At 40.9% G+C, this 15,241-nt stretch overlaps 1 protein-coding gene across 3 annotated transcripts; it reads right to left on the reverse strand.

The window, feature by feature from the left end:
• Nucleotides 1-657: 657 nt before the first annotated feature.
• Nucleotides 658-15,146, reverse strand: POLR3C (RNA polymerase III subunit C). 3 transcript variants are annotated; one of them, XM_082458971.1, is made up of 15 exons: nt 15,008-15,146; nt 13,835-14,001; nt 12,341-12,596; nt 12,045-12,230; nt 10,914-11,002; nt 7,763-7,867; nt 7,541-7,633; nt 5,772-5,852; nt 5,490-5,541; nt 5,075-5,135; nt 4,473-4,623; nt 3,619-3,720; nt 3,455-3,504; nt 2,875-3,024; nt 658-1,379 (listed from the first exon to the last, which is right to left on the reverse strand). In XM_082458971.1, the coding sequence occupies exons 2-15, from the start codon at nt 13,979-13,981 to the stop codon at nt 1,298-1,300; spliced, it is 1,605 nt and encodes a 534-aa protein (XP_082315097.1). In that variant the 5' UTR covers nt 13,982-14,001; nt 15,008-15,146; the 3' UTR covers nt 658-1,297. The 3 variants fall into 3 exon arrangements, with proteins under 3 accessions (XP_082315097.1, XP_082315098.1, XP_082315096.1); XM_082458972.1 differs by lacking the exon at nt 7,763-7,867 and having other exon boundaries at nt 7,541-7,708; XM_082458970.1 differs by having other exon boundaries at nt 7,541-7,867.
• Nucleotides 15,147-15,241: the final 95 nt, after the last annotated feature.

Consider the following 15,241-nt stretch of genomic DNA (forward strand, 5'->3'; position numbering starts at 1 on the left):
CAGGATAAGATAAGCTACTTAACACAGCGTAGCAAGGACCCACCAGTCCTTGCCCCTGCCTGTCAATTCTGGCAGGACTTATGCCCTGTTTTTCAGTCACATGCTATTCTCTGTTCCCCCAAGAAACAGGCTCTGCTTCCCTCTGGGATCCTTTTTCCCTTCCACCTGGCAAATCCCCACCTTTCAAAATACTGATTGTGTCACCTTCTCTATGCTCCCTTTCCTGCCTGACCCTTTTCCCCATTGCCTCTGTACATGGTACTTTCCCACTATAGCCCCCCCAACACTTCCTTGTACTTATTTGTCTCCTTCCACTAGGCTGTATGCTCAAGGCTATTCATCTTTGCATCCCCAAGGCCTGGGGACATACTGGGCACATAACTGGTGCTCAGTAAATAATGGTAAGTGCCTTGAAGGCAGAGATGGTATTGTATTTATCTTTGTATATTATATCTAGTATAGTGGCTGGCAATTAATTGGCGTTCAAATGTTTAATGAATTAGAACTAACATCGGTAAGGGGAAACTGAAGAGATTATAAAACAACACCTGCTTTAAATGAAACAAGCTGCTGGGACAAATTATGTCAACTAGATTAGTCATCTATCCATGGTACTAGGAGAGAGAAGTTAGAATTGCCAGTTTTTAGGAACCATGGTGAAGAGGAAGGCAGCGATTTATTGAGTGCTTACCACATGCCAGGCATTGTGCTAAGTGTTTCACATACATAATTTCAGACGTGTTAGAAGCCCAGAGCTGGCAAATGTAACTTTTATCCATAGATTCTAGTGTGACTGCTTGGGCCAATCCACCTGCTAGCCCTGAAAATAGCTTTTATCCCCCCTCTGTGGTAGTCTTTCACATTCCCTACATTGTGTGTGTGTGTGTGTGTTTAAGATTACAGTTTAACAAAGTAAAGAACAGGTGTAGCCTTTTGCAAATGGAATGAACAGCTTAGGAAGAAGTTTTTCTCACTGTCAGGGATGTTCAAACAAAGCCTTAGCTGACTTCTTGGTGGGAACTGATGCATCTGATAGATGATTAATCTAGTTGATTTAAGGTTCTTTCCCCTGCCAAGATTTGATGAGGGTAGAGTATAGTGATGATTCTAAAACAGGATCAGCAAACTTAAAAAAATATGTCAAACTCTTTCTGGTGTATTCTGGGTGGTAGGGATAGAGAGAGGGTTTCAGTACAAGAATCTGGAACTTATCCTACTGCAAAGAATGCATCTAGGCACCTCCTTTATTCTTCCTTCCAATCCCCTCAGATCTTCTGAGGAAGACTCTTCTTCTGGGTCATTGTCTCTTCATGGTGCTCTCGATGTATGACTCCAGCAGGAAGATGGTTTCATCCACCTGGATCTCACAGGCATCCAACCTGAGTGAAAAAGTGAAAGCATTTGCCCACACTGAACATTCATTAGCATATTTAAGATTAGAGGCTGGACTGGGTGTGGTCATGGAGAATTGCTTGGTTACCCCTGAAAGTACTGGGCGGAAAGCAAGAGAACCAATAGATCATTCCTCCCACTTACTGAGCATCTCTTATGTGCCAGGTACTGTGGAAAATGCTGAGGATTCAAAAGATAAGGCCTCTGTCCCAGGAGAAGTTACATTCTAACTTGCAATGAGGAGGAAGATAGCACATGTTAAAGGCACAGGTGTAAAAGGACCTAGTGTGTTTTAAAATAGAAGCTGAGAGTGGCTGAGGCTTAAAGTGATTAGGAATAGAAGGGAACACTTCATCAACCTGATAAAAGCCATCTATGAAAAACCCACACCTAGCATCATACTTCGTGGTGAAAGACAAAGCTTTCCCCCTGTGATCAGGAACAAGACAAGATGTCTGCTTTTACATCCATTCAACATTTTACTGGAAGTTCTAGTCTGGAAACTAGACAAGAAAAACAAATAAAAGGCATCCAGATTGAAAAGGAAGAAGTAAAGCTATTTCTAATTCACTGATGACATGATCTTATATACAGAAAAAGCTCAAAGGATCCACAAAAAACCTACCACAGCTAATAAATGAATTTAGCAAAATTATAGGATATAAAATCAAAACACAAAAATCAGCTCTATTTGTATACACTAGCAATGAACAATTCAAGAATGAAATTTAAGAAAACACTAAAACAATTGCTTAGGAATAAATCTAACAAAAAAGTGCAAGACTTGAATACTGAAAACGACAAAACTCATTGAAAGAGACTAAGGAAGATCTAAGTAAATGGAAAGACCTTCCACGTTCATGGGTTGGAAGATTTAGTATCATTAAGAAAGCAATACTCTGCAGAGTGATCTACAGATTCAAAGCAATCCCTACGAAGGTCAGTGGTGAGCAGTGAAAGGAATGAGGATGAAGAGATAGGCTGGTATGAGACTGTGAAAGGCCTTATATGTTACGCCAAGGAGTCTGGTCTTTATACTGCAAACAAGGAGTCAATATAGCATTTAAAGCAGAAGAGAGATATTGTCAATCACTTTAAAGATACTAACTGCGAAAGCATTATAAGAAATGGTTTGAAGCAGGAGGTGATTTGCAAAGGTCTGGGAAAGAGGTGAGGAGGGCCTGCATGGGAAGCAAGGTGAAAGGCCAGATTTGGGACACATTATTGAAGTAAAATCAGCAGCCTTGGTGAATGAGAGAGTGTGTGTGTGTGTCGGGGGAGGGTGGTGAGGGAGGAGAAGCTGAATGTGTCTTCAGAGTTTTTAGCTTAGGGAAATAGGTGGATTAAATTCTGTTAATTGAGATGGGGAAGAAGAGAGTGAGTTTCGTTTTCCTCACCTTAAGTTGGAGGGGTAGCAGGATATCAAGATGGATTTGTCTGCAAGGTATTTTGAAACATACGTTTGAAGTTTATGATGCTTACTTGTTGACATTACGTTTCAGGGTCTCTAGCTGCTGGCGTTCAGGGGCTGTGATCATCTCCTCTATTTCTTGTAGCTGTGCCTCCTCTGCACCTGTAGCCTGCATAGATGCAATGATGGCTTCTACCCTCTGAGACTTTTCCAGTAGACGCCTGTCAGACAAACGCAACTCTGAGGCATGTCCTCTAGCCTTGGAGATTCTTTTATCCCATAGCCCTGGGGCATAGATCCCCCTTTTACCATGTTCCTGGTCAAAGTGGATAATGTCACTCTCTAAGGAAGGACATTTTCTACAAGCTTAATTAGAAATGTGACTTCACTCCTGAAACTCTTGCTGCCTCTCATTTGTACTTAAAGTTTGGTGCCAGTGTATATGTTGCTCATAAATTTAATCTGCAAAATTATTTCACTGGGGACATACGAGAAAAGTGTATACTAATGCATCTTTACGCCAACCTAAGCCAATAATTCAGTGCAACCAGACTGGTTATTGTCTCTGTTGGTTTCCACTTCTATAGGAAATTTCCCCACAAGCCTTTTGGCCTTGTAAAATGTAATTACTCAACTGAAAATGTTACTCACTTGTTTTCTTTGGTTTCAAATTGCCTCCTTTCTATCAAGTTGGCTACACTCTGAGGGGAGAGAAGACAAGAAATGCACACAGTTCTATTTAAGCAGCTCAGGCAAAATGGCTAAAGGGGGCATGAGGGTGAGACATCTCTGTGGATGGACTGGGGAGGAGTTACCTTGTAGCATCTGTGCAGCAACATTCGGGCAGCTGACAGGATGTTCACAGTATATAAATAGAAGGTCCTGGATGGGGCATGGTCTGGCGTTTTGGGAATTTCCTATTTGTCCATAGAAAGAAAAATAAGACTTTATACTTTTCTTCAGAACTGGCAAAGTAAACACCTGTCCCGTCTGGAGCTACTCAGCCCTCTCTTTCACTTATACTTTCACTCTTCCCCAGTCATACAGCATCTGTGTTTATGGTACAATCAGCCACATGGAGGGTTGGGCTGCCCTGTTTTTTCCATTTGACTGTCAACATCCTGAGTGGGGAAGAAAGAGAAGGCACTTAACATTTACTAAGCAACTCTTATGTGCCAGGTAGATTGTACTGGATCTTTACAACAAACCATCTTGTCTCTGTTACCACCATCCATCACCATTTTGTAGATGGGAAAAAAGATGGTAGGTAATTTGCTCAGTGTAACTGGGTAAGAGGCAGAGCTGTGATTCTGACTCCAAAATCCATTCTATCTGTTTCCTCATAGGGTATACTACACGGCTCTGCATGTAGTGATGACCCGATAGATTTAATCTACAATAAACTTAAGGCTCGAGGAAAGGACAAATCACATGCACTAGGAGTTAAAGAAAAAAGGGTAGGGTGATTCTGGGGTAATTTCTTGGCTATGCCTCTTTTTTACTAGACCAGTTAAAGCTCCACAGTTATCTTTCAAGTGCTTGCTGTGTCTTTGTTAATCTTTTTTTTTTCTGTCTCAGAGCTGGATACGGTTTGTTTGGGGTTCAGAATGTTTGATTCAGGAGTTTCTCTCATCCCAGGTCAGCTCTGCTGGTTGGTGATTACTGTTACCTGGAGTGATATGAAATTTTCTGAGAGCATCTTATAAAGCATATCCTTTGCCTCCTTTGCTGGAATCATTGCAAAGTCTTCTACCTGTTTCTGCTCCAGGTGTTTCTTTTGTAAAACTAGACGGAATATTCTGGCACAGCGAGACCCAAATCTGTAAACGAATAAAGAAAGCAAATGGCATGCCGACGTAGATTAGCTTTAGCTCTTAGTCACAGATGGTGCTTGTTCGGTTTCCATGTGTGGAACCAGGACCAGAGAGGAACAGCAATCAGAGAATTCCTTCATAACTCCACAGATTGATGACAATACTGCTAATCATAAGAGTCACCAACTGCTGACTCACTTGCATGCCTCAGTTCCTGCATTTGTAAGTAAAGGCTTTAGGAAGGCTGGTTAATTGGCATCACTGGGCATTAAGCAGTAGGGAATTTAGGGTAAAGAGCTGTAGTAGATGGGATCCATAGCAGTCCAGTGGAAAATGGGGCAAGATGTGCCAAGGTGTGTCTATACTGGTTACTGACATAATGACCAAGTCACTTGTTCAAATGGGGTATGGAAAGGAAGTATCTGACCCCCAACCCCAATCAGGGTGACCCCCTTACCTCTCTTGTACGACCGACTCCAGAGTGGCTGTGGCTAGAGATCCTAGAGCCTTATGTAGGTCTTTATGTAGAGGGTTAAGGTTACTACATAATGTTTTGGCCTGGTCATTGTGATCTTAGTTTTATTCCTGAGTCTTTAATTTAAAACTTAAATACTATTTTGTTTTTCACACTAGTCTCATTTATGGTATGTAAGTATTTCGAAACCTTAATTAACTAAGGTGCTTAAGTCAGAGTTTTGCTTAACTAAAATTTGGTTAGTTAAAAGTCCCTTGCACTTCTTTATCATCAATGTTTTAGTTCAATTTTCCAACTTACTTAGTATACTAAATATCATCAAATCTTTTCTAAGTCACCATTCTGTTTCATAGTTCAGGCTGCCTGACTGTAAGAGAATAACCACCCATAAGGATACTGATGACATACATTCCTCCACCACTGTCGCCAGACTTTCCAACAAACTCAAGCTATTAAAAAAAAAGAAAAAAAAGAGAGCGTGTGTTATCTGAATGGAAAGTCCAGTGATCCTGTTTCCAAAAGAGCAAATCTGGCCAAGAGTCTGCAGCAGGAAGCCCTCCTATCAGATGATGGTAGAGAAATTGTCTGAGCTGGCTAGGTAGAGAATGAGGCTACAGAAGACTGATAGCAGGCAAAAATTAATAGTAAATACAACAGAAAAAAGAAAGAAAAGACTTACTGGATCATCTGCCAGCAGAGTGAGATACTGATCAAGAACTTGCTTAGAGATGTTATAGCCAACAGGTAGGGATCTGAAGATCTATGGAGCAAAAGAAACAATGAAAATGGGTCTGGGAACTTAGAATTGCTGACATTGCTGAAATAAAGATATTCTAATTTTAGATATCACAAGTATAAAAATGTCCAAAAACACAGCAGCATTGTTGGTAAGAGTAAAAAACTAGAAACAATTCGCATGTCCAGTAATAAGGAATTCATTAAAATAAAGTACAGCATGGCCATTAAGTGGAATATGATATGGCCATTATAAAGAATGAGGCAGATCTAAAAATACTGACATGAAAAGAAAGTTTACATACACGGTCATATGAAAGAAGCAAGTTTAGAACAGTACATAGAGTATAACCCTATTTTTTTCTGTTGTTAAAAGATATATATATATCTACATTTATGTGAGACTATACATATAAAAAAGTCTGAATAAAGATATGTACCAAACTACTGACAAGGATCTCTGGGGCTGGGATTATGCAAAACTATATATTTATTTAAACTGGGGTATGTTACATACAAGAAGCACAGATCTTAAGGGTACAGTTTGATGAGTATTGACAATTGTATATACCCATGTGACTACCATCTGCAAGATATAGAACATGCCTGGCATTCCTGAAAGTTTGGGGAACTACAACTTTAAAAAAATTATACATTTCTATGCTGTTTGAATACAGGTCATGTAATTACTTTTGTCATCAGAAAAAAACTTGTATTTAAATTTTGTTATATAGTAAGTTAAAAAAAATTTTAATAATATAAAAATATAATAACTATATTTAATGTGGATGAATATTAGTATAATTACAAAACATTAGTATAATTACAAATAAAACATTTGAAATATTGAATATTAATTTTTCAAACAAAACTTAATAAACAAAGCATTTAAAACAAATTTAAAATATACAAAATATATTGAAAAAAACAAATATAAGGGGCCAAATAATGTCCTGAGCACCAAGGCTCAGATTCCAAACAGTGGATTCTTGGAATAATTAAGAATAACTTATGCTATATATATATATATATATATATATATATATATACAATGAAATACTACTCAGTCATGGATGGACCTTGAGATTATCATACTAAATGAAGTCAGAAAGACAAATACCATACGGTATCACTTATATGTGGAATCTAAAACATGACACAAATGAACTTATCGACAAAATAGAAACAGACTCATAGACATAGAGAACAGACTTATGGTTGCCAAGGGGGAGGTGGGTGGGGGAGGAATGGACTGGGAGTTTGGGATTAGCAGATGCAAACTATTATATATAGAATGGATAAACAACAAGGTCCTACTGTATAGCACATGGAACTATATTCAATATCCTGTGATAAACCATAATGGAAAAGAATATGCAAAAGAATGTATATATGTATAACTGAATCACTTTGCTATACAGCAGAAATTAACACAACATTGTAAATCAACTATACTTCAATAAAATAAATTAAAAATAAAAAAAAGAATTACTTATACTTTGACTAAGGTAATGGTTTAGGTTTTTAAAGGTTGAATTCCCAAGAGACCAAATATTTCAGTACCTACCACCTGAGAATAATCCCTGTCCCACCTCAAATAGCAAAAACCCTTCCTTTCAAGGTTCAGACCTCAACCTAATCCCAGGCTCTATGTATAACAATTATTATATCCAAGAGTCTGTCAGAAAACCAGTACAAGAACATGAAGCTCACCTCGTTGGAAGACAATGGCTGGGTGAAGGGGGCACTAGAGGAAGTGGTAATCTCACTCATCCGGAGCATGGTCCGCACGATCTCGCTGCTGGTCTGGGTTTGAAAAGTGAACTGGAATTCAGAATTCACTCTGCTGTGCTGGCTCTGGCTATATGCCAATGGCCACATCTGCAAATAAGTGAATATTCCTGATAGCCACTGTCCCACCCACTTAGATATCACCTGGTCCATCCTGTTGGCAACTGCACTGACAATGCCTTGGTCACGGAAGTGCTGGTGGAATCTGTCAAGGTTGGCCTGCCAATAAATCCCATCATCTGGAATGGGCTGAGGAGGAGAAAAAGATTAGAGAGAAACATTTAGATACAATGAAGCATTTTCTAGTGAGAAGCTTGGATTTAACTGTTTGCCGTGTCTTTCCCTATATAGTAGCAACTAAATTGGTTGGAGGAAAAAACCATTCAACCATGTGGATTTAGTGCCTCCACAATGACAAATTCACAACCCCCAACTTCAAACAGATTCTTTTTGCTTACCTCGAATCTTTCTCTATTTTAACTCTTTTCCAGTATTCTCAAATCTCCCATTTGCCCCTCCCTTCTCTCTCAGCAGATGACCTTGCTTCTTATTTCAGAGAGCAAATAGAAGCCATTAGGCCAGAACTCATTCAGCGTGGTGCACACATCCCCACCACATTTCTTTATTTTTTAAAAATTTGAGCTTCTCAAAGAGTTGTTCATACCAGCTGTATCCCCATCCACAGATTTACTCAACCCATTTCCACCGTTATACTGAAATGCCAAAGTCCCTGAGGAACCTGTTGCTAAGTTCAAAGAATACTGTCCAGTTCCAATCTTATTTGATCTTTCTAAAGCATATGACATGGTTGGACATTTTCTCCTTAACTCTATGTGGCCCCTTTGACTTTATGACACCATTCTTTCTAGGTACTCCTTCTAACCACTCTGACTACCCTTCCTCAGTCCCCACAGATTCCTTTTCCAGATCCTATCTATAAATACTGGTGTTCCCCAGGGTTCTGTCCACAGCCCTCTTTTCTTTTCACTCTACATATTCTACTTAGGTTATTTAATCTTCTCTCAAGGTTTCAACTGTTCCAAGTCTATTACTTAATTCTAGAACTCTCTATTAAGCTCCAGGTGCATAGACTCAACTGCCTACTTCCACCTGTGCCTTAAAACTGTTCTTTTAAGTTTTCAGCTAACTACACTACAACCCAGTTTCTTAAGCTAGAAACTTGAATATCATCCCTAACCCCTTGCTCTCCCTCATCTACTATCCAATTACCCAGTTCTATCTATTCTTTTTTTAAAATTTATTTTATTTATTTATTTTTGGCTGTGTTCGGTCTTCGTTGCTGCAAGCGGGCTTTCTCTAGTTGTGGTGAGCGGGAGCTACTCTTCGTTGCAGAGCACGGACTCTAAGCGTGCGGGCTTCAGTAGTTGTGGCTCGTGGGCTGTAGAGCGCAGGCTCAGTAGTTGTGGTGCATGGGCTTATCTGCTCCGTGGCATGTGGGATCTTCCAGGACCAGGGCTTGAACCCAAGTCCCCTGCATTGGCAGGTGGATTCTTAACCACTGCGCCACCAGGGAAGCCCCCTATCTATTCTTTATATTAATCAGAAGTCTACTTTTCTTTATCCTGACTGTCATCACCTTATTTCAGCCTCTAATCTTGACTCACCTGGATTACTACAGTAGCCTCCTAACTGGTTTTCATTTTTCTTTTTCATATAGTGGACACTATAAAAAAGGGTAACTGGGTTTTCTGCATTTAATCTTGTTCCTTTTGCATCATTCTCCCCATTTCTCATAGAGCAGTGCTTTTTTTTACCTTTTGGGCTCACAGTTCCCCTGAAGAATCTGAAGAAAGCTATGGAGTGCTCTATAGAAAAATGCACATAGTACAGGTGGACTCTCTGAAATGCATCCATGGAGTTGTACAAGTTATAAACCACTGTACTATAGTAATATTTCTAAAATGTAAATCTAGCCACTTCATTCACCTGCCTAAAGTTCATCAATGGCTCCCCATTGTCTTCACAATGAAGTCCAAACTTCTTAGTTAGTCAATCAAGAAATATTTATTGATGTCTTGTGAGTATTCCAGGTGCCAGGGACAAGATACTGTCCTTGAAGAGTTTATAGTCTATTGGGAGTACAGAGACAAACACTTGTACAAATAATAAGTAATTTCAGCTACTTAGAAATGCTGTGAAGATGAAATGGGAAAATGTGGTAGAGACTGGAGTAGAGGGTGGGCAATGGTGCTTGAGCTCTAAGAAAGTAGCATTTGAGCTGAGATCGGAATGATGAAAAAGAGGCAACTACATGAAGATCTGACGGAAAAGCATTTGAAGCAGAAGAAATCCTAAGGGCGAAAGCCTGAATACTAGAAAGAGTATGATACATTTGAGGGACGGAAAAAAAGATAGAAGCTGGAACATAGTGAATGACAGAGTAGGAAGAGCTGAGGTTGGAGAGCCTTGTCTCCAGCAGATCATGTAAAGACCCAGCTCATGTAAGGCTTCATAATCCATAGTAAAGAACTGGATTTCTTCTAAGAGTCATGGGAAGCTATTAAAGGAGTCAAAAATCAGTGATGTGTTGGGATTTTTTAAAAAGAACAATTTAGAAAGTCATTTTGGCTCTTAAGTAGGTATGAATGCAGGTAGGGAGACTACTTAGGAGAGTGTTGGCAAAGCCTTGATTACAGTGATAATGGTTTGGACTAGGGTGACGGCAGTGGAAACGATAAGAAATAGTTGGATTTCAATTATTTTTAGAAATTGGGTTGACAGGTTTTACTGTGAGATCAGATGGCTCCTAGGACTTTGGCCTAAGCAAATGGTGTCCTAGGTGGTTGGCCTTGGTGGTGTCCCTAACTAAGATGAGGAAAGCTTAGGAGGGAGTAGATATCTGGGAGCAGGAAATCAATTACTCTGTTTTAGCCATACTACTTTCGAGATGCTTATTAGACATTTTTACAGGGATGCTGAGAAGGCATTTGAATACAAGAGCTCAGGCCTATACGTATCTTTCTAAACTCATTTATCACCACTCATCCCCATAGGTCTCTATGGTCCCGTCATACTGACCAATTTACACTTTTTCTAGGCCCTTTTTCTGCCTAATCTATTACCTCTGTCCAATGACTGAAGTAAGTTAAGCCTCAGAAGGGACACAGCAACAGAGTTCACTCTTTGTTAGTCTATCCCTGGCCAATATTTAATGAAGTTCATAATCCTACTACTTCTCAACCCAAGAACGTTTAAGCTCTTCTGGGGCTTGTCATCTTAGTGCTCTTTCTGGCTTGCCTCAGGGTGAGGGCTCCTAACCAAGAAGCCTCATTACCTCTTTGTTATCTGTGGTATGTTTTGGTCTCTTGGCCTTGGGCTCCCCAGTTGCATCTTCGTCAGATGATCTCCTCCTTTTACCTTTCCCTGCCAAACAAAACAGTGGCACAGTTAGGCTACATCTCATATGATAACAGGAAATGACCGAAGGTGAAAGCAGGTGTCTCTATCCCAAAGACACCTGTAGCTACCTCTAGGTTAGAGATGTTGAGGAGACTGAGGAACTACAAGAAATTCAAGTTAATGGTGAAGTCATCTGAAACTCAACAAGTTCGAAAAGAAATTCATAGTCTTTCTCCCTCAGACTGCTCCTGCTCCAATGCTTCCTTTCACAGTGAATGGTACCAGCATCCTCCCACATACTCAAGCCAGACACACAGATGTCATTCTTGATTTCTGTCTTCCTCACCCCTCCTATGTCTAATTTTTCACTGGTTTGTGAAAAATTGCCCCATCCTTTCTACAGACAGAAACATATTTTAAAAATGCAAATTAGATCATGTTACTTCCTTTAAAATCCTTTAGTAGTTTTCCTTTGCTCTTAGGATAAAGAACAGGTGCTTTACGAGGTCTTGCATGATCTAGCCCCTAACTGTCTGTCTAACCTTAACTTATGGCTCTCTTTCCTTTCCTCACTGTACTTTAACTATACTGATCTTCTTTTACTTTCTCAAATTCCTATTTTTTTCCTCACTACATACTATTCCCTTTGCCAAAAATGCTTATCCTCTGTACCCCTTCATACCTTACCTCACTGGTTGGCTCCTACTTCTGCTTCAAATCTTTGTTCAAATGCCACTTTCTCAAAGAAGCATGTGCCCAAATCCCCAGGTAAATCTGGTCCCGTTATATATTTTCATAACACCCCATATTTTACCTTCATAGTACTTGTCGCAGTTTGTTAGTTATATATCCATCAGGCTATTTGATTAATGTAAGCCTCCTATACTAGACTTAAGCCCCATAAGGGCAGGGACCATAATGGTTTTTTCATCTCTTTGTACCACAGTATCTGGCATAGAGTAAATCCTTGGTAACTGCTTAATTGATTGAGTCATTCATTCAACAATCATTAAGGAAAAATCTACAATTAGGTCAAATCACAGATCTAGGGGCCAAAATTCCTTACCTATCAAGCTCAGTTTAGGAACCAGGTACATGTCCTTTTCATTGATGACAAGAGTGGGGGCAGGTGGTGGCGGCCCAGGGTCTGAATTCTCAGTGGCAGGCACCAAGGGGCAACGCTGCACGAAGTGTGTGTCTGCTAGTCGCACAAATGTGTTTGAGACCTCAGCATAGTCCATGGTCTTGCCATCTGTACGACAGGAGGAAAGAGGCAAGTGAGATGGCCTCAGATAGCTAAGGGTCCTCTCCTGCAGCCAGCCAACCTATGCTTTTGCTAACAGCCGTGGATACAGTACTGACCCTCCATAGTCTCTGTGAGCCGATCTGCTACTTTCTTCACGACAGCTGACATTGCCATTTTGCCATTCAACAGGAGCTCCTCAACAATCAGCTCTCCAGTGTCACTGTACAGTGTTTTGGCAGTATAGATGTACCGGGGATACCTAAGCATTCGCAACACCCGGCTGCACTGGGCTTCATACTCTACCACACCACGTTTGTGCACTTGATAGATCACCAGGTTATGCTGGATGAGGACACAAAGGGCTTTTTTTACCTAGAGAAAACACAGAAGAAAGAGAAGAAAAATCTGAAGATGCAGCTCATTATTGCTGGCAATTTTTGTCCAACGGTTTCCTAAACATCAGGAGATGGCTGGAATCTCTGTGTGTCTTCTCTCTCTCCATTGGAATAGCTAATAAGAAGCGAATGTCAATGGAAGAAATCAGGAAGAGTCCTTGCTATGATGCTCATATTTCCTATGATCTTTATCTTTCAAAGTACAATTTACTTCCCCTCTGTTACTCTTTTTAAAAAAAAATTAATTAATTAATTAATTTATTTATTTTTGACTGCATCTGGGTCTTCCTGCTGCATGTGGGCTTTCTCTAGTTGCGGTGAGCGAGGGCTACTCTTCATTGCGGTGCGCGGGCTTCTCATTGCGGTGGCTTCTTTTGTTGTGGAGCACGGGCTTTAGGCTCATGGACTTCACTGGCTGCGGCACGTGGGCTCGGCAGTTGTGGTTCGCGGGGTCTAGAGCACAAGCTCAGTAGTTGTGGCGCACGGGCTTCGTTGCTCCATGGCATGTGGGATCTTCCCGGACCAGGGCTCGAACCCATGTCCCCGGCATTAGCAGGCAGATTCTTAACCACTGCACCACCAGGGAAGTCCCATCCCCTCTATTATTCTTTTCTTTTTTTTTTTTTCTTAAATTTTATTTATTTATTATTTATGGCTGTGTTGGGTCTTCGTTTCTGTGCGAGGGCTTTCTCTAGTTGTGGCAAGTGGGGGCCACTCTTCATCGCGGTGCGCGGGCCTCTCACCATCGCGGCCTCTCTTGTTGCGGAGCACAAGCTCCAGACGCGCAGGCTCAGTAATTGTGGCTCACGGGCCTAGCTGCTCCGCGGCATGTGGGATCTTCCCAGACCAGGGCTCGAACCCGTGTCCCCTGCATTGGCAGGCAGATTCTCAACCACTAGCGCCACCAGGGAAGCCCCCCTCTATTATTCTTATTCCTTAAACATAGTACTGAAATTAATAGACTCATGAATAAATGAAGTATGGCATATGGCATAGGAGGAGCAAAGATTTGCCTCAGAAGCCACGATGAGCCACTCTGAGAAGCAGAACCCTGGGCACTATGTCTCATCATCTTTCCCCTCCCAAATAACACTATTCTGATCCTAGCACAGACTTTGCTTTCTTTTCCATTTTGTGGGGTGGGGAGTAACAATATTCAAAGGTAGGTTAAAGAAATTAATGAAATGGAAGCAAATTACTGTGATCCAAACATACCTGATCCAATGACGTTCCTGTGTCATGGGCAATAACTCTTAGTGGCTGGCTGCCAGTTCTGATTAGGTGGACTCCAATTTTTTCTACGATCTCTCCAAAATGCTCTTGCAGCAACAAAGAACACAGTTTAATTTCTGCTTGAGTCATTGTGCTGAGGAGTCTCAGAGCTAGGAAAAAAAGAAAAAGACGGTATGATGGGAAGTTTTTCTTTTATGTTGGGAGTAGAGCTGCTGAGTGTAAATTCAGGTACTTTCTGGAGAGCAATTTAACAGTAGATATAGCAAAAGCCTTAAAATCTTGCATATCTTTGACCTAATACTTTTGTTTTGGATATTCTATTCCAAGGGAATAATAAAAACATGTCACTTTAGAATACTGATATTGCGGAAACAACCTCATAAGTGATTATTTCAATAAATTATGGTATACTCATATAATGGACTACTATGCCAACATTCACAATAAAGTATAATATGTATTAGTGTAGAAAATTGTTCATTACAAAGCAAAATGTAGAGAAAAGTTCAATTACTGTGAAAATAGCCCCACACGTATGCATGGAAAAAAAGACTGGAAGCCTATATATCAAGTTTATCTTTATGGGATCATGTGTGATTCTAGTTTTCTTTAAAGATCGGATGTAGATGGTTTTGCGATCTGTCACAGACCTTAGATTCTATACTTCATTGTTTGGAAGAATTAAGGCCACTATTCACAGACTATTGGAACTGAACAGGCAATGACAACTTTGAAAAATAAACTAAGAGGTAAATGAGAGCTTCTCAACAGGGTGTTTCAAATAGGGGATGAAGTATGTTGTTGGCAGGGCAGTATTTAATTCTGAAATTTCTATTCCTTGACAAAGTATACACAAAGAGAAACAGACATAGTCCCCTGTATAATCACTTCCTTATTATCACAAGTGTTATCAAACACTGGTTTGTTCATTTATTTCTCCCAATTCCTCAGAAGCCAAGACTTTGCCTTTCAGTCTCACTATCCCCATCCACAGGTCTTTGGGGAAGCATCCCCAGACCCTCTGCCATCCCTGGAAAGTATTTCCAAGGAGCCCGGCTCCTGGCTCTTCACTTCTTTACCGCAGGTTCCTGTCCCGGACTGGGTCCCTGAGTCCAGAGACAGGGCTACCTCGTTCAGACCGCATTTTCCACTAACCTCTGGGTCAATGCAACGTAACGCCGCCGACTTCCCCACTGCAGCTTCGTGCAGCTCCCGCTAGCCGCCCGGGCAGAGGGGGAGCCCAAGGTCCTTTCGCGCAGGAGCACGGCCACCGAGGAGGACCGGCAAAGAGGCAAAACATGTGCCGCTCTACCCCAGCGTTTCGGTGGTTTCCGGGGACGCTCTTTCTTTCTTCTCGCTGGGAGATTGGAGGACCGGCGAGGGGGTGTT

Source organism: Balaenoptera physalus, assembly GCF_965194825.1.
Source record: "Balaenoptera physalus genome assembly, chromosome: 1".
Lineage (NCBI taxonomy): Eukaryota > Metazoa > Chordata > Mammalia > Artiodactyla > Balaenopteridae > Balaenoptera > Balaenoptera physalus.

Coding starts and splice junctions, on each gene's coding strand:
- POLR3C (XM_082458970.1), bottom strand. CDS start 13,981: ATGACTCAAGCAGAAATTAAACTGTGTTCTTTGTTGCTGCAAGAGCAT. Junction 7,868..10,913: donor ATACCACAGATAACAAAGAG/GTAATGAGGCTT, acceptor TCTCCTCCTCAG/CCCATTCCAGATGATGGGAT. Junction 3,505..3,618: donor TGCTGCACAGATGCTACAAG/GTAACTCCTCCC, acceptor CTCTCCCCTCAG/AGTGTAGCCAACTTGATAGA.